Raw genomic sequence first — 19,841 nt, forward strand, 5'->3', positions numbered from 1 at the left:
ACTAGTTCCAGTATTTCGATGATATTAGAATCTGACTCAAGTATATACCGGCCATACTTTCGATATTGTTGGGTTTTTTGTTCAATTATCAGATATAATTTTGATAAAGTCAGTATCTGGTTTAAGTATCAGCCATTACTTCGATATTGTTAGTTTTTGTTTCAAGTACCAGCCATTATTTCGATATTGTTAGTTTTTGTTTCAAGTACCAGCCATTATTTCGATATTGTTGGTTTCTGATTCAAGTAGCAATCACTATTTCGATATTGTGGGTTTCGGGTTCGAGTATCAGCCATTATTTCGATATTGTGGGTTTCTGGTTCAAGTACCAGCCATTATTTCGATATTGTGGGTTTCTGGTTCAAGTACCAGCCATTATTTCTATAATGTCAGTATCTGGTTCAAGTATCAGCCATAATTTCGATATTGTTGGTTTCTGGTTCGATTATCGTACTATAGGTTCATATATACATTAGCCATACTTTCGATATTGTTGGTTTCTGGCTCAAGTATCTGTCATAATTCAGATATTGTTGGTTATTTGCTTTGAGAATCAGTCATAATTTATAAGCATAAGCCACATTTTGACAGTCAAATATATATATTAGCCATGCTTTCGATATTGTCGTTATCTAGTTCAAGTATCAGCCGTTATTTCGATGTTGTTAGTTTCTGACTAAAGTTTTTGCTATAGTTCCGGTTATGTCTGTATCTGGTTATTTAAATACTTTCGATATTGTTGGTGTCTGGTTTCAGCATTAGCAATTGTTTCCATGCCATTTTATATAGTTAAAGTATCAGCCATAATTTTGATAGTGTTGGTTTCTGGTCAATGGTAGCTTGTCCGAATGGTTGACATGTCTGACTAGAAATCTACGGATTGCTGGCCGAGTGGGTTCAAATCCCGTCAGGGACTAGCCGTTTTATCAGTAAGCAAGAAACTATAATATCATTGCTAAATACTGATTGGTTCCAGAAACGGAATCGAGAGAGTATAACCTAAAAAAACTAAGTATCGGTCATAATTTCGCCATTGTTTGTTTCTAGGTGTTTCAGTGAGCAAGAACTTACACTCATTGCTCAATACTGGTTGGTTCCAGGAACGGATTCGAGAGTGTATGAATAAAAAGAACATGCCATTATTTCGATATTGTTTTAATTTGATATCAGCACTTCTGTCTCTTATTAAAGTACCAGGTTTAATCTTATGTCGATATCTGGTTAAAGATTCAGCCATTATTTCGATTATATCGGTAAGATGCTATTTCGATAATAACAGTAGATGTATCTGGTTCAAACCATGCCATTTTTGATGATGATAAAATGGTGCTCAAATATTTGCCTTTATTTAGTTTATGTTTGTATCTGGTTAAAGAATGGCTTTTTTATTTTGTTGGTTAAGCAAATCGAAAGCTGGTTCTATTAACTATAAAGTTATGTTGGTATCTGGTTAAAATGTACTTTTTTACTTAGCTTATGTCTATAAGTATCTTCGCCTTTATTTGGATTATATTTGTATCTGGGTACCTTTGTTCGTGTGTTCCTACTTGTACCTCTATATGTTCTAGATAGCTTTTAAAATATAAATATATAATGTAACATTAAATGAACATGGAATAGAACGTATTTCAATCAAAAATACATTGATTCTTGGAATTAAATGGAAGTTAATATGTAATTATTATCCCTACCCAAAGCCACCACCCCTATCCCCCACCCCTACCCCCTCCAGATAAAAAACTATCACTACTTTGCGTATGTTTTAAATGCATGTTCTCCGTCACAAAACTTACGATTTTTTATTGGAAAAAATAAAGATCTTGCACACTTAATATATATTGACATTAATATTGTCTCCACACTGAATGCACAACTTTTTAATTAATACCCTTATCAATAGTAAAATTTCAGTACCATTTTAGGTACTTTTTTTAACAAAAGGTTATTTTAAGAAAACAATTTTGGATGTCTCTTTGACAAAACTTATCTTTAATGTTTTATTTCATCATCGTCTTTTTCTAACATTTTATTCTATAAAAAAATGTATAAAAAATGAGAAAATCGCATGCATAGTTACAATATGTCACACCATATAAATATTCCCCCAAAAAATGATAAATTAACGAGGACTCTGTGAGAGGGACGAGGTGACTTTTTTCCTGGTATGATTCAACCGTCCAGTGACATTGCATTATAAGTATTACTAAAGAAAGCGAATTCATGATGATTTTTCACGAAAAGAAAATGTGAAATATAATCCTATTCTTAACATTTATAAAAATATTTTAACATTGTCACCCCGTTTAACTACTGTTTAATTTAATAATACATCTAAAAAATCGCATTGTTACTGTATGTCAAATCGCACTTAAAAAGGCGGGGCGAATTGTCCCAAAAACTCCTATACTACGTCTAAAAATATTATATAAAAGTATATATTTTATTGCCTTTTGTACTTATGGAGGCGGAGCTAGAGTACACCACGTGACGCTGGTGTATTGGAGTTGTCACTTATACGCAGTTGAGATTGTCAATCAGAATACATTGTATGTGGGCAGATACGTTTATACACCGGCAATATAAATTGATTTTCTGTCGTTTATATATTCAATTACTCATTAACAAGCCACAGAGCTATGACTGTAAGACTTATTAACTTGTATTTGTTTTGTACATTCCGTACGTAGCTAATCAGAGATAGGAATTTAAGAGGAATTCATTACTTGTGATAGGAGATAAGAAAGATTATAATTTGGTTTGCATTTTGGAATTGTTTTAACGACTAAGACACATCGAAAATGCTTCTAAGTTCAGTGAATTTTGTTGCTAAAACGAAGGCAGTGAAATACAAGGATAAACCAGAAAAGAAAAATGAGAAGAAAATCGAGGAAGAGAAAGAACTAACAGCTAAAACCTGCAAGAAATGTCAGGAAGAGGTAGGTCTTTTATATATATTTATGTTCTTGGTTAATGCTTAAAAAGGTTGCAAAGACTTTCGTCGATACAAGAAAATTTCCATTGCGATGTCATCCTCTGTTTAGAAAAGTGCAATTATATTTCATGTCAGATTCAAACAACTTCCCCACAACCTTGTAGACCAGAAAAGAATATGTGATTTCATGTCAAATTCAAATAACTTCCCCACAACCATGTATAACAAAAAATGTGCTGAATTTGAAGGATGCTAAATGCTTCCTGCAAAACAAATATAGAAAAAGAATTTAAAAATTTAATATATGTCCCCCTCAAATGAATTAGATAGTACAATTTATTCACTTTAAACAAATCTTATCCATAATCATTAAACAAAACTACCATTGGTTCTTAGGGAAATAGAAGTTGGAAAAATGAATGAAGTAATAGAATCATCTGTTGAATCATTTTTTTCTTTAACTAAAGATGTTTTCAATCACATTTAAAATATTTAGGACCAATTATATCATCATTATTGTATATTGTATATAATGTACACAATAAGCATATTTTCAAATTATTGCCTTGCATTGCATGGAAGTGGCATAAGCACGTTTGTTTGCACACCAGATAACATTTTGTCATTAAAATGAATATGGCTAGGTACGAGCGACTTGTTAAAATACATTTTTAAAAGAATAAATTCTATTAAATTGCACCTAATACTTTACTTTCACTTAAAGCGAAATTAAAACAAACGTGTTTACCTCACAGGGCAGTGTACTAATTTCATAATATCGAAAATAGCAACTAGAAATGGGACCACTTTTCAGAGCACATTGTTTTAAGACCCCCTACAGTTGCCAACACGTGTTAATAAGTAAAAATAAGAAAACATATCCTATTTCAGGAAGGGGGGTTTACTATGAAATTGAATATATACAAAGATAGTATTACATACATACCTGTTTAAACCCAACACCTTGGCATATCAAGTTCTGTCAGCTTTGTTAACTAATGTAGCGGAAAAGCGATTTGTGGTTTATCTAATTAGTCGGGTCTCGTGCGACAATACATTAATGAGCCATCCATAGCAGGTGGAATGTGCCGCGTTCCCTCATGCTGCGGGAAATGCTAGCACGTACACTAAACCCCCCTCTAAGACGAAAATACCGTATGGTAAAGAAAAATAGAATGTGACAACATTTCGACCCCATACTGCTTTGTTTTAACTGATATAAGGTTACGATAATATCTTAACGAATATCAAATTGCAAAACAGAAAGCCCTACGCTAGGTGACGGTCACCTACAACGGTGCATTTATCGAATAATTAACATAGTGTAACACCTGTAATGATATCTTTTGAAATCCGACATTGATATAATTTAATAAATTTATAGATGATTTGTTAACATTGTCCTTATGAACGCTGCTGAATTTTTAATTGACGTGCTTTGAATAGTAAAGCATGCGTCTGTGGGGAATTTACTCTGATACAATCACTTTTTTTAAAATCATAATTGTTCAACATTTATCGTAATAAACTGATATATTACTGACAACGCATGGAACTTCTGTAGATTTTATATAAAGTCCAAGATAGCATCTGACTTATAAGAATAAATTGTTAAATGTATTCAAATTCGTTATTAATGCAATGTGATGTATGGCAATTGATTGCATAATGCAATTAATCATTAATGGCAATTTGTTATCAATGACAATCTAAAATGAAATAAGAAATATATATATTCGATTCGTTATGTCAACGATTTTGATTTTATGCTTCGATTTAAATTTTACTATGACAAACATGGGTTTTCTTTATACATTTACAGATTGAGGAGGAAGGCAAAATATTCCGTTTCCCAACTACGTCATCATACAATTCAGGGATCAGCTTTAGTTCCTCAGGTAAGCGAAGAAATTATGTTTCTAACAGAGATTAATTCATGCTGTAATGCCCATCCTGTTTTGTAACAACATCAGCATCTAACAGAGGCTGTATGATATAAAGTGTATATGTAGGCCGTCGCAGAAATAACAACATTAAATGAAATGTCATGCTGGTATCCAGCCAGACAGCAAATGGGTTTTAAAAGGTGTAAATATTTTATATAATTGTGCGAATTTAATAGGCATGATAAACCACTCCTACTTGCTGAAACATAATAATACTACAGTACATAATGACCTTTGTTTTTTTCTCAAGGTCATTCAAATCTGTATAAATAGGAAATAAAAATGTTGTCTTTTTTCTGGTTTTTTCTTGTTTGTGTTCTTTTATAATAAAAAAACATCGTTTTCTATGAATAGCCCATTGTCGTCATAGAGCGAATCTCAATTTTCCAGAAATAAAAGCTCACCATTTACGTCGGCGTGGCGCGTGTGTATTTACAATCTAATACCGAATTTAATTGAATTGAAGTCTCTAAAGTGATGACAAAATGAATTTCAGGAAACCTGTTTACATCAAATTCTGCTATATTTTTTTTAGAAATTACCCTCCTACTAGGGAATATATAATAACTGTATTACCGTGGTAACGAAAATGTAACATTCAATGTTTTTCTGTAATATAATATCATTATATACGCGTGCGAAAACTATAATTCTTAAGAATTAAGGATAATCATTTTCAAGGAGCAACATGCCATATTGTCTGTGTTTACATTTATCCTTATTAATTCGCTTCTTTAAGAGCAACATTACAAAGGTTGATACTGACGTATTTATAGTAAACAGATATTAAATTTATCTCTGCAGGTTACAACAGCGAAGAAAACCTTGACTTTAGCCAGTTTCCTGGAGATCGTGTCAACATAGCAACGGGGGACGACCTCTGTTTGACCGTGGAACAATTCTTTTACACCATTGGCCTACGTGACAAAGCAAAGTCGGACAGCACATGTAAGTTTACGATATATTTTACGACATTCTTTACGACATATTCTAGAATAATTATTTTTTTCTTTATCGAGCTACATCTCCTCTGATAACTTCCAGCGGCTGTAACAACAATTTATTAATGGTAATTGTAGCTTTTAATTCTTTTTTTGCTGACATCAAATGAAAAATTCGTATATATTGTCAACAACATTTACTGAAACTTTTTCAGGCATATTTCGGAAGAAAGTTCTAGACCGCCAACCATTACCCAATGGCTGCATGGAAACGGTTGTTTTTGCACTAGACTGTGACCAGGAATTCTACTTAACAACTTCTAAAAATAGAGATTTGGAACTGAATGTAAGTAACCAGACATCATTCAATAAAACACTTTAATAGTCTAATTAACCCTAAAAATGAGGTTAAAAGAGCAGTATATGTCCCCATTCCACCATTAAACCATTGTATTGTACACAAACCTTACCAATCATCTATTCAAATGATTGCAGACGACATCAGCAGACGGCAGTAAAACCGCTAATCAATTCACTCTTGTTCGTCTTAATTTACCTGACAGCAAAGTTCCAATCAAGTTCAACCCAAATCAGTTCTTTGAAGGGTAATTGTCGGCATAGAATCAGATTTTCATAGACTTCAGGTGAAATTCACCTGGTTGAGAGGATTTCAAGCGGTTTTAAATTACAAAATGGAACTTAGAACTAAGCACAGATCAATAATTGTATCGTCATAATATCTGCTTACTGAAGAAGGGAAAAATGAAACAACAAAGTATTAACTTTCCTGAGAAATTCAAGGTCGTTTTGGTTTCTGAAAGATGAAATTGTGCAATAAAATGTTAACAAATCTTATGAAACAGAAAATGCGAAATATCAAATTAAAAAAAAAATTAATTCTTTGTTTTTTATTTCTTTTTAGATTTATCAATGTTCTGCATTTCATATTTTCAGTTTTCTTCTGTTGACCCATGCCTAGATAGTCCAGATGAAAGAACGTTCTTGGTATACTTCACGGGTATTGGCCATTGCTTCATCCAGCCGAAACTCCACAAAAACATGTATCTTCACCACATCGATCAGGCATTGAGCATTCAGCCATTAGACTTAAATTGGAGGTGCCCGGAAGAATACTTTTTTAACTTCAGCGCTGTTCCCGAGCCGTATGTCAAACCTAAAAAGGACCCGAAAGTGTGTACGCATATACAGGAAATTCAAAAAGAAATCGCAAGCACAAATAAAGGAACAACGAAGGAAACCTCGACGCAAGAACTCGTGAAAACAATTACCGCGGAGGTTCTAAGACATAACATTCGGTCTGAAATTCCGGATTTTCTTCCATCCAAAAAATCCCGAAATGGACGGCGTTTATTGGCAGGATTATTATTTGGGTGCTTCAGTGCAAAGAGCAATAAATTGACTACAACTGAAGTTTGATGCTAAATAGACAGAGTAGTTCAAATCTAATAGTGCTAAATATCCGTCCATGATTTCATTTTTGTTCATGATTTATCATAAGGTGCTTATTATTTTCTTATACATTTTTGGTCAAACGAAATCCAAGATATAGTGTTAACGAGTTATTAAAGACTTTGTTAAACATGTGCTAGTATCTTAGTGCCTCAAATATAGTAACAATTCAAATCCAATGTCTCACTAGGGGTTGGGTGGCGGGGGGGGGGGACCTCATATGGGGGTTTTAAGGAGAAAGTGTTTTCTCGGGTGTTTAAGTGAAATGTTGATTATGTTATATTTAATGTTATTTATTTACAATCAAGAGGATAATGTTATATTTGTATTTATCAAAATCGCGACATCTTTGCTTCTGTTTGTGAAGGTCCTGTTTGTTATTGTACTCAACTGTTTATTTGACCTTGACACTATCGGTGTTAGGGGCGTTGTTATTTTTTGTCATAGTATTTTTTTTTTGGTGTTTATATGTCGTACTCGACCACAGCACGTTTTGTGTTAACGTATAGATTATTACAATGTTTGTTAGAAATCTTTGTCACGAGAAAGGGGACTGTTTTGTCACATTGAAAAAAAATATATATACATGAACTGAATCATTTGGTCTTACATTGGCACCAATTGAAATCTTGCTTTTTCTCAGCCTTCATTTTGGACACTAGAACTTCAGCTTTTTTCTCTTTTTTTCAAGATTTTATTTAAAAAAGGGGGACAAACAGTACTCTTTTTCGTGACCTTTTGTATAATCTTTTTCTTATTTGTATCCATTTTGACGAGAGTGTTTCTTATGGGCTCCATGTATATTGTCTTAAGAGTTTCTGTTAGTTAAAATATTTACGTTTGTACAAGTCAACGTCCGCGTTTTTTGTGGGAATCAGATAAATATAGGAATAGGTTTTAGTAACTGTTATATTTATAGTATGTACAGTATATGTATTATTTATTTGTTGGTTGCAATTGTCAACTGTAAAACGTCCGCGTTTTTGTGGTAAACCATTATGTACATATTTAGGAAAATAGTTAAGTTTTCTTGATGTATGATTTAAGCCATATATCTTCCAGGATAGGTTGATAAATAAAACTGTTTATATATAGGAGAGAGGTGGCGATTGAACGGCATTTCAAAGGCCTACTCTCCTTTCATTTATGTGGTTATGTCACGTCAGATGAATTATTGAGAACAAAAGATAAACCGTATAAGACACGTGAATGTGTAAAACATATATATTTATATCATAAACAAAATGATTAGTTTGCTGTCTTTTATAAAGTCACATTTTCTGAATACCTTATTCTTCGCGTGACTTTTAATTTCCTCGCGTGCGCAACTTCAATCTCATTAGATAATATCTAATCAAGCGTTCCGGGAATCAGGGTGACGGAAACGCTTGTCAGTGTTTCATTTACCAGACGACATTTTAGAGAGATTCATGACATGAAGTTTGGTCATTTGATTGGTCAAACATGCAATATAACGAGTGTTCTAATTATGGTAACACTGTATTATGTGTTCTAAAATTGCTAAACAGAAAATTTCGGAAAGTATGTATTATTTTAATGCATAGAAGTGGTGGCGGTCTAATATTCTAAAACAAGACATTTCCTTACGGGAATAAAAGCCGTTTGTTTGTAGGAATTAACCGTAAGATTTAATATCTAATCATAACAAAATACATGTTGGCAATGTATAATGTACTTGGTAGGGACTAATATTTTCCCATAGAACCATTTACTACAAGATTTTATTGTTAAGAGTTTTTGCTTTAATAGAGGAAATGATTTCGTAGCTACTTAAGAAAATTTTGATAATTTCGCACGAATTTCGTGAATAGTAGGTTGTGTGTATGCATACATGGTGAATTATCTTTTGTTTTAGATTTTAAGTTATTGTGCTCGTGCGGTATGAGAATTTAATATAGTTTCGTTTAGACATTGTCAAAATCAGTGGCACTTGAAAACGCACGAGAGAACGAAATTTCGTTGATATAGTTCTAGCTTTCAAAGGAGTAAAATTTCGCATCTAAACAAGATACTGTGATATATTTATGCAAAAAATGCATTTTTGATATTTTGTGCAATATAAGACTTCATATATCTGTTATCATTCCATGTTCATCGTTACCATAGCAACGATATCTGTTGTATATGATCACAAATTATCGATCTTTTCCTCAAGCAATTTATTTAAAGATATATTGAATAGCATTATTTCATTAGCGTACACATTTTTCAGATTAAAAACGCTTGGGGATTTTTCTTCTTCTCTTTTTTCTAGAACATTTTTGTTAATTATATCATTTTAAGCTAGACAGATTTTCTGTTGAGGTGTTATATTTCAGAGCTCAGCTGTATTGTCCACATTCTTGATTCGTGATGAAATAAAATGCCATCAGAACAGCTGATGTACTATTATTGCATTTGACATTTTATAAGAACAACCCTGAATTTTTGCTGACAAAAATTATACTATAGTAGTATGTTCAAATATACAGTATGTTGTGATCAACATCATCATCATCATCATCATCATCACCTTTTTCATCATCAATTTCTTCTCATTCATCGCCATCATCATCAGCAGCATCATCAACAACAACTTTTCTTCATCATCATCGTCATCATCATCATCAGCATCATCATTTATTTTAATTTTTTTTACATTCCAAAACAAATTTACATTAAGGAAGATCTGAAAATTTGGCAACCAAACTCAAATAAAGAAGGAAAAAAACAAGAAAAAAATCTAAAAATGTTTTCTTTTTATAACAGCCCTTGATTTGTTTATATCTGAATGAAATAATAAAGTCTTACTAAAAGTATGGTTTAGGTTTGATATTTTATATTATTTTCTATAAAGAATTATTTTTCTAGTCAGAAAAAAAAGATGTTTAAGCATTTAATATTGTAACGATGTTGATGTTATGAAATGATTTTAATGCAGTATTGTTGTTGATGTTGTTGTTGTTATGGAAAAAAATAAAACAAGAAAATAAGAATACATTTTGTTATGTTGTGTTTGTTTCACTTGGCTTTAAAGTCACATGTCATGTGGCAACATTACAGCATTTCTGATAGAGGAAGAACGGTCACTCGAATAGAACCACTGAGCTCCTTTAAACTTTACCATGAGGAAATTAAGCGTCTTAGGCTTTCCATAGTTTCATCGTCGAATAGAAGCAAAGGATATTCAAGTGAGAACGCGGCTCCATATCAACAGCAACACTCGACCCTCATTCTTCATCTGTAATGGAGCAGTATCCCCAGATATACCATTAAGGTTCGAGTCTCAAAGAATTGCGCAATAAACGTTTTGATATTTTGACTTCTCCATGGAAGGAGTATTTAAATCGATTAAATAAAACCAATAAATGTATTCAAATCTAATCAATTAATTTTCTTGTACACGGAAATAAGGCTGTACAAGGCTGATCTGTCCTTAAGTTATCCATAAATTGTATCATGCCCAAAGCTCGACCAAGAAGCAGTTCGGCTTCACAAACTACAGTGCACAGTGGCATCAACAAAGAAGTCATTCCTTTACTTTTTATTTCAATTAACGACAGGAAAATGATTTGTTGAAAGATATGACAAGGCCAATAAATGATTTCAAAATTGCACAAATGCCTTTTAATCATAAATATGTGTATTCAAATACTGATTTATCCTAGTACAAAAAGGACAGTACTTAACATTTTACGCCGTTGATAACTCCGGAGTTTTTTTATATACTGTTATTACTTTCACTAACCATTGCGTATCTCTTATTGTCACACACGTTTAATATAAAACAAGAGGGCCATGATGGCCCTAATATCGCTCCCCTGATTATAAATGCCCTTAATGACCAGAAACATGTAATATTGTTAAATATAAATGAAAAGCAGATATAAAATCTAAATCTTAAACTGATATCACAAAGTTCATATTTGTATCTGAAATTGTCCACGTGTAAAAACAAAACTGGTTGCTACTGCTAAGGGGAATCAATAGTTACTAAAGAAATTACTGGTTGCTATACAAAATCAATGGATTCACTCCTTGTTATGGAAAGTTAATATTTTCTATGGAAGTCACTGGTTGATATGTACAATATCAATGGTTGCTATGGGAGTCACTGGTTGCTATGGGAAATCATTGGTTGCTATGGAAATCAATGGTTGCTATAGAAAGTCACCGGTTGCTATGGACATATGATTGCTATTGAAAGTCAATAAAGTCAATGGTTGCTATGGGAGCTAATGGTGGCTATGGATAGTCACTGGTTGCTATGAGAAGCCACTGGTTGGTAGAGGTCTACTGGACGTTTAATGCCAAAAACCTAGGCAGTAGAAGAATTTTTAATTTTTGAAGACTTTACTATATACATATAAGGGAAATCTATGTTCCCCCTGGGCGGGGCCAATTTTGACCCAAGGGCTATAAATTAGAAGATTGGTGTCAGGGTAGAGCACCGAACTCTTAGTGCAGCGGTCGGTACGAATCATATTGGAGGTGAGCACTGGTATAATAACTGGTTAAGACACCAAGGAAACTGGCACCTGGCTCGACTTGTATATTTATATGTATAGGGCTCTAAAATAAGACAATAGATTTATGCTAATTTTCAGAATATTTTGAAAATGTATGTAAAAGTAAATTAAAGTGATGTGAACAAAGAAAATAATAAACAAAATGCAAACAGCACTTGCAATCTATGAGCATCACCTAGGTAGAGGTCAAAATATGTTAGTCACGCAGAAGACATATGGTGATAAATACTGTAAAATCAGTTATTAAATTGGATCTTGATTTTTGTCCAATTTACATAAAATTAGTACATTATTCTTAAGTTTGACTTTCTTGAAATATTTATGCTCATTTTCATGCATGTAGCTTTAAATCACATTAAAGTCTGAAACAAATATTTATAAATACAACTAGTGTATCAAACTTCAGCTTGTGAAGACAAGCTCTCTGTCAACAAAGACCACCATATATACTGCTGCGCGGACTGGTCGTTACAACCACGTACAGTGATGACTAAAATGTTGAGTTCTTTAATAATTCTGTGGTGCGTTAATGGTTACTGATGACTGAATTACCAGTAACAGTTACTGTTGGCATAGTTACCATACAAAAATCATACAAACTGGTTCCTCTAATATTTACGATTGTAACCGATGATTGAGTTACCAGTAACTGTTGATACAGAAACCATACCAGAACCATACGGACACATTCTTCTAATGTTTACGATGGAAACCGATAATTAATTTACCAGAAACATTTGACAGAGTTACCATACATTTGAACTAAAATCATACGCACTGATTCCACAGATATTTACGATGGTAACCGATTATTGAGTTACCAGTAACTGTTGACAGAGTTACCATACTAAAATTATACAGACTGATTCCTCTAATATTTACGATGGTACCCGATGATTGAGTTACCAGTAACTGAGCGGAAGAAGAAAGAAAAGAAACGTTGTATCTTCATCATGCGTTGGTAACCAATCAAAAAACATTCAAAATTAGCACTATTCAGTGAATAAACTATCCCCCAACTTTGGATGAGTTTTTCCAGTACCGCCGCACCTATATCACAATATTTTCCCGAAGTCAGTGACATTTAATTCTTCGGGGAGTTCTACACCATCGAGAGCGGAGTGGCGAATAATAACAACAGTATTCAACCATCCTATACCGATCCTTCCGATAGAATGTGTTGATAAACAGCAAGACACCGTATTGCTAAAGAAAGAACTTTAAGAGTAAGGGTTTTTGCACTTTATGTAAAGGAACATCTAATAATTTAATATAAGAATTTACATTGGTATTCACACAAAAAATGGTTATTTTTTCAGAATGTGTGCCAAAGTCAAGTGGATTCGCAAACCTAGACTTGAAAGCAATGTGTCGACCCTATGGTTTTTACCCTTTAACATAAATTTCCCCATTAAATGTTCGTTTATGTAACCTCAAAATAAGTACTTTTTTTATTTGTGTTTCATGTTTTAAAATGCTCATTACATATCAAACTGGAAAAAAAACCTTGCCTTTTAAATCTATTGTAACATTATACAATTTTTGATGATAGTCGTTCGAACAAACCCGGAGAAATACCCATGTAATAAAGAGTAGTATGTAGTAACGAAAGTAAAATTTCACCTAGTGTTAGACTTTTTTTATTATTATTTATGTAGCATTGAATACGTGCATTTCATAACGTTGATCGGTCAAAAACAAGTAAATATCAATATATTTCATTGTCCAGTCAGCAATGTCTGCGGACAATCCTTCTTAACCGATATTTTCTGCATAATCGATAAAGATCAAAATGAGGACTCTTACTCCTATCCACTTTTTAGCGCATTGATTTCTACCTGTTTACGACCAAAACTTTTATCTTATTTGTCAATAATGGTTATGAAATGGTTACAAATGAAAGTATTGAGCAATTTTAGGTAGTATGATGAATGGAATTATGAGGTGAACATTTTCTGATTACAGTACGAAACAAAAATCCTTTTCGTCTAAAACGAATGTTTTTGTTAGATTCTGAAACACAACGAAGGTGATATTGGGACTTTAAAGATCGCATTTTGAAGGACGATTCTCATATGCCTCTTCGTGCATTACCTATCGGACCAACGTCCTTTCTGTAAGCTAATTCTTACACGTAAGATGATTCTAACGTCCTATAAGAGATTCAAACTCAAAGCGGCTTGGGATTACGGTATTAACCGTTCTAACAGGCCCCTGAAAACTGTAAAAGTAGTACTAGAAAGCTGTGTCAATTTCGTCTGAACGAGCGTGAGGGATGTTGCATTTTTTTACAGACACAATCAAACCGAGTCTGCAATTTTCATGTAATTTTGTTGTGATAAATGCTTCCGAGGGATAATCCTTATCCAGACGTTTCCAGATGAAAAGTTCAGAAAAAAAAGAAGAAGTCAATAGATGTCTTCATAGTCCATATAAAATAAGTTTTGTATATACATTTGTAATAAGTATATAAAATATGAAATATATATAAAGTGCATTTTCAGCCATTTCACTTTTTGTTGTCATATCTCTACCGCGTTACTAACGGAATTAAGGCTATCTTTGCCAAATTGTAATTTATGTGCAATTTAAGTGCCCCAAGCTTACGTAACAAACACCTTATTTAATCACTTGACAAAAGCTTTACTATTCAGAAGCAATCCAAATATGCATAAAAATTAGCATGAATTTGGAGGCGTCCGTTGTTCGATGACTTCATTCTTGAGCCTAGGTCAGCCGTTATTGCCAAAAGAGCCAAAAACAAAGAAAAGTAAAATAAATATATATATGTCAAATTAAATTTCTATTTGAAAAATGATATACCATACGTGATACATCAGTAGTTTATCACGAAAACATTAGTTGCTTTGTTATTAACAAAATGTGGCATTGCCCCACCTACTCATATATGCATCTCATAGCCAGCCGTTATTGTATTTACGTGAGGTTTAAATCGCAAGCTTAAGTTAGTGTAATCGATTTTAACGTATTTATTATACTCACTTCTTACAATTAGGTCGCATTGCCAACGTGTTTATAAGGTTTGGGTGAAATCAATATCTTGTCCAAGTCGAGTCTCGAACCCAAATTTTTACGATATTTTTCATAATTTTTGATCAAGATGATGAAAAGATTCATCCTATCGCTTTTTCCAGTTTTTCCGGAAAATTTATTTTTTTTAAGGGTTTTAAGGGTTACACTGAAGTTTTTTTGGAGTATGATGGAAATGGAATTAAGAGTAACTTCTGATTCAGTCGCTCCCTTTTCGTCAAAGAATATTTTTGTGAAAACACACGAAAATTGGGAAAACCTTTTGAACGCGTTCCACTCTTCGGCATTATATAGCACCAACGTTTTCTGTACTTCTTTTCTTATATTTCCCTTAAAATACGCTTTTGGTATTCTTTCATTTTTTACCTCAACTTTTATTTTTGTAAAGAAATCGAATTTAATTTATTTCCTGGAATAAAGTACAGGTACTGTTAAACACAGGTAAGAGTTGTTGTGATTTTGTAGGTCGGAATTGCTTTGTTTCTTTTTTTTTAGTAAAAAAATTATATAGATTTTGGGTTACTGTACAGCATGCAGCCATATATCCATACACGGAACCAGAGTTATATAGCACTTACACGTGGACATTACAATGGTGAAACATGTAAATCACGTGTACAGCGATGGTGAAACATGTAAATCACGTGTACAACGATGGTGAAACATGTAAATCACGTGTACAACGATGCAGATGGTGTCTTTTTAAGCGTTGCATCCTGGGTTTCGTCCAACAACACGTAAAACTGAAAGAAATGAGAAATAAAAACAAATCTTTCATTACGCAAAAGAGTTATTTCTACCATTAAGACGTCCAATGCATCTACAAATGTACAAAAAAAGTTTTGAAATAAAAGCTAAGTCATGATATAGAGCAGTGTCACATTTCCCTGAAACATGCTAACGTCATTGTTCAGTATTTGTCTTTATTGTATTGCAATAAGTAGATTTTGTACTGTAAATTTAAGAAGGGTGGAGATATATAAATACATTGACGCAGTAATTATCGCGTGACTATCGTGCTTGATTGAGATAGAACGTGTAGACTTGGCTCGCTGCAGAAATATTTCAAAGTACCAATTTCAAATAAAATATCAGTGTCAGCTAGACAATCGGATTTCAAACAATCATTTTTGCTAATAAATGTTTTACATTGCCTTAAACAATCTTATTTTATTTACCATCGAACCGTCCGTCCGTCCATCCATCTTTCTATTTACATTTATTAATTGATTTATTTACGAGTATCAAATTTTCGACTTCTGTGGCTGATTCGTTCCTTTAAGTGACTTGGATACCTTGGATGCCTTGCTATTGGATGTGACACCTGGGTTGCTCATAGATGTGACAGCTTACTTGCTTTTCGATGTGACAGATGGTTTGCTTTTTGATGTGACAGCAGACTTACTCAGGGATGTAACAGCTGACTTTTTCTACATAATACAGCTGAATTGCTCCTCCATATGACAGTTGGCTTGGATGACTGATCCTAAATGTAGCATCTGTCTTGCATAACTGCTCCTCTATATGACATCTGTCTTGCATAACTGCTCCTCTATATGACATCTGTCTTGCATAACCGCTCCTCGGTATGACATCTGACCTGCATAACCGCTCCTCGTATGACATCTGACCTTCATAACGCTCCTCTATATGACATCTGTCTTGGCATAACTGTTTTTCCTCTATATGACAGCTGACTTGCATAACCGCTCCTCTATATGACATCTGTCTTCCCATAACCGCTCCTCTAACTCATGACATCTGTCCTCTGCATAACTGCCTCTAATCTTGACATCTCGTCTTGCATACACCTGCGGTATCCTCTTATCGTTGACATCTGTCTTGCATAACTGCTCCTCGGTATGACATCTGTCTCTGCATAACCGCTCCTACGGTATGACATCTGTCTTGCATAACCGCTCCTCGGTATGACATCTGTCTTGCATAACCGCTCCTCGGTATGACATCTGACTTGCATAACCGCTCCTCGGTATGACATCTGACATTCATAACCGCCTCCTCCCATATTGACATCTATCTTGCATAACTGCTACTCTCTATCGACCATCTGAGACTTGCTAACCGCTCCTCTATATGACATCTGTCCTTCCCATAACTGCTCCTCTATACCTGACCATCTGTCTTCATAACTGCTACTCGCTATGACATCATGATCTTGCATAACCGCTCCTCAAGTATGAAGATCCTGTTCTTGCATACCGCTCCTATACTATGACATCTGTCCTTGCATCAACGCTCCATCCCTCGGTATGCACACATCTGACTTGCATCAACCGCTCCTCTAATACTCAGAACATATGTCTTGCCCAATAACTGCTCCTCTACCTATGACCACATCTGTCTTGCATAACTGCTCCTCCCTATATGACATTTTGTCTTCTGCCATAAACGCTCCTCCGGTCTGACATCTGTCCTTGCATAACTGCTCCTCTATATGACCACTCTGTCTTTGCATAACTGCTCATCTATATGACAATCTGTGTCTTGCATAACTGCTCCTCTATATGACATCTGTCTTGCATAAACCCGCTCCTCGGTATGACGTCTGTCCTTGCATACGCTCTCGGTATGACATCTGTCTTGCATAACCGCTCCTCTATATGACATCCTGTCCTGGGCATAACCGCTCCGGTTATACATCTGACTTGCATGTCTTATTGATTGATGTGAGACCTGACTTGCTCCTCGGTAAGAAAGCTGGTTTACTCCTCGATCGCTTTGACAGCTGACTTGGATGACAGCTCTTTGATATGACAGCTGACTTGGATTACTGCTCTTCTGTGTGACAGCTGACTTGGATGACAGCTCCTTGATATGACAGCTGACTTGAATTACTGCTTCTCTGTGTGGCAGATGACTTGAATTACTGCTCCTCTGTGTGGCAGCTGACTTGAATTACTGCTCCTCTGTGTGGCAGCTGACTTGAATTACATCTCCTCTGTGTGGCAGCTGACTTGAATTACATCTCCTCTGTGTGGCAGCTGACTTGAATGACTTACTCCTCGATGTTTCTCAGTCTTGTGATAATTATAGGTGACCTAAAAAATATGATGATGGTTGGAAACAAAGAACTCAAAACTGGTATTATCTCTTTGTGAGGGCGGTGTTCTGATTCTTCACTTGCCAGGTTAGATAAAAAGTTGCAATGTTTAAATGGGCCGGCGTGACTTAAAAACTATAATAAAAATAAATAATTTTCATTTTATCATTATAGTTTTGGTCTATTCCTATACTGTTTACTTACGAAGCAAAATTTTTAACAAAAACCCACTTGGGCCCCTTTTTAAATTCCCTCATTGAGAAATTAAAATTTTCTTATCAAAAAATTTTTCCCGGGGGCCCTTTTTTACCGTAACGCCCGTTTTATTTTTTCCCTGACAGAATTCAAGGAACTTTGACACCCTCCAATTTAGTTTTAGAAATGTAATATATTTCTTTATTATGCTATAATTTAAAATTTTTTTTAAACTGGGGCTAAATTTTTTTCAATATTGATAATTTTGGTTTACAAAAGATTTGTATGTAAAAATTCTGTATCGCCTTCTACCCATTTTCAAATTTTAAAAACAAATAAAAGGAACAATTTTCAAAATATTTACTTTCCAAATTTAAAATATTATTTCAAATTTATAAAAAAAGTTAAGAAAAAAACGGATAAAGTAGACCTGGGGCCCTTTTTAAAAGGGACAAAAGGGGTTTTATTTATAAAAATAAACTGGTTTTCCCGTTTCACTATAATTGAAATTTTAGTTAAAAAGGGACATTTTTAAAATTTTATTACAGACATTATGTTTTTCTTATTTATTCTATTTATAAAGCTATAAATGAGAAAATATGAAAATATTTATATTTGGTATTTTCTTGGTCTGGATCGATTCACAGTAAAGAATTAATAGGAGAAATAAAGACATTTAATAAAAGAAATTAAACGGTAAAAGTTGTATCAAAGTTTTCTTTTGATGAAATATTTATTTAATTGCATATGACCTTATGCTTACTCGTGAACTTGACTTGAGAAAGTAGTTCGTGATAGGACGACTCGTGCCGACAAAATATATTTGAAAATCGTTATTGAATGGGTTTTTTTTGTTTGTTTTTTTTACGCTGCACCAACACAGTATAGGTCATACGGCGACTTTCCAGCTTTATTGTGTGAGCAAGACCCCGGTTGCCTTTCCGTGCATTATTTCAGACAAAAACGAAACACCTAAGTAGAACCACCGACGTTCCGTAAGCTGTCAGATTATCTTATTGGCCTGAAAGAATCAAAGTTCCCCTACCGGATTGGAACCCACGACGGTGAAGGGCAATTGATACGTTAATAATACTATTGTTAATACAAAATAAATATATAAAAATACTTATTATTTACTTAGTTAACTTAGTTATTAAAATAAGTAATACATGAAACATATGGGAATCGCCACCAGTATGACAAAGGATTTTTGTTCTCATGTACATTTATTTTAATTATGCCAATGACAAACATTTTGCACATGATGAAAACAATAAACTGTACATGTGTATCGATAAAAATCTCGATAAAAATCTCGATACAATCTTGATACACCTTTTTGTGCCGAGTGTAGTCCAACGTACGTTTTTGGTTAGCAAAATACTGTGAAAAAAAAGACACAATGAAAAGGTACAGAATGATGACAATTCTATCTTTTACTATCGGGTCTATAAAAAAGTGTTATTTGGTATCCAATATTTCCTAAAATGTCTTACAATAGTAACATATTACTTATTGTGTGCCATTTAAGTCTAGTCTGAACGAATGGACAAAGCACGCTTAGAAATTTTGGGCGGATAAGCTGTACTCTAGCAATTAGGATAAAAGGTTTATGTCTATATTGACAACAATAACACATATCTACAAGAAATATCAAAATACATAATTACTAATCGCGGGCTTTAGAAATGTTCCCAGGTGTTCTTATTTGTTTTG

At 33.8% G+C, this 19,841-nt stretch overlaps 1 protein-coding gene across 1 annotated transcript; it reads left to right on the forward strand.

Moving 5' to 3' along the window:
* The first annotated feature begins 2,577 nt into the window (after positions 1 to 2,577).
* On the forward strand, positions 2,578 to 10,287 carry LOC132713009 (uncharacterized). Its single transcript, XM_060695447.1, has 5 exons — positions 2,578 to 2,936; positions 4,755 to 4,830; positions 5,683 to 5,826; positions 6,035 to 6,165; positions 6,774 to 10,287. Exons 1-5 carry the CDS (start codon positions 2,799 to 2,801, stop codon positions 7,254 to 7,256), a joined length of 972 nt encoding a protein of 323 aa, XP_060551430.1. The 5' UTR covers positions 2,578 to 2,798; the 3' UTR covers positions 7,257 to 10,287.
* The last annotated feature ends 9,554 nt before the right edge of the window (positions 10,288 to 19,841 follow it).

This window comes from Ruditapes philippinarum, unplaced genomic scaffold, assembly GCF_026571515.1.
Source record: "Ruditapes philippinarum isolate M1 unplaced genomic scaffold, ASM2657151v2 ctg2158_1_1_1_1, whole genome shotgun sequence".
NCBI lineage: Eukaryota > Metazoa > Mollusca > Bivalvia > Venerida > Veneridae > Ruditapes > Ruditapes philippinarum.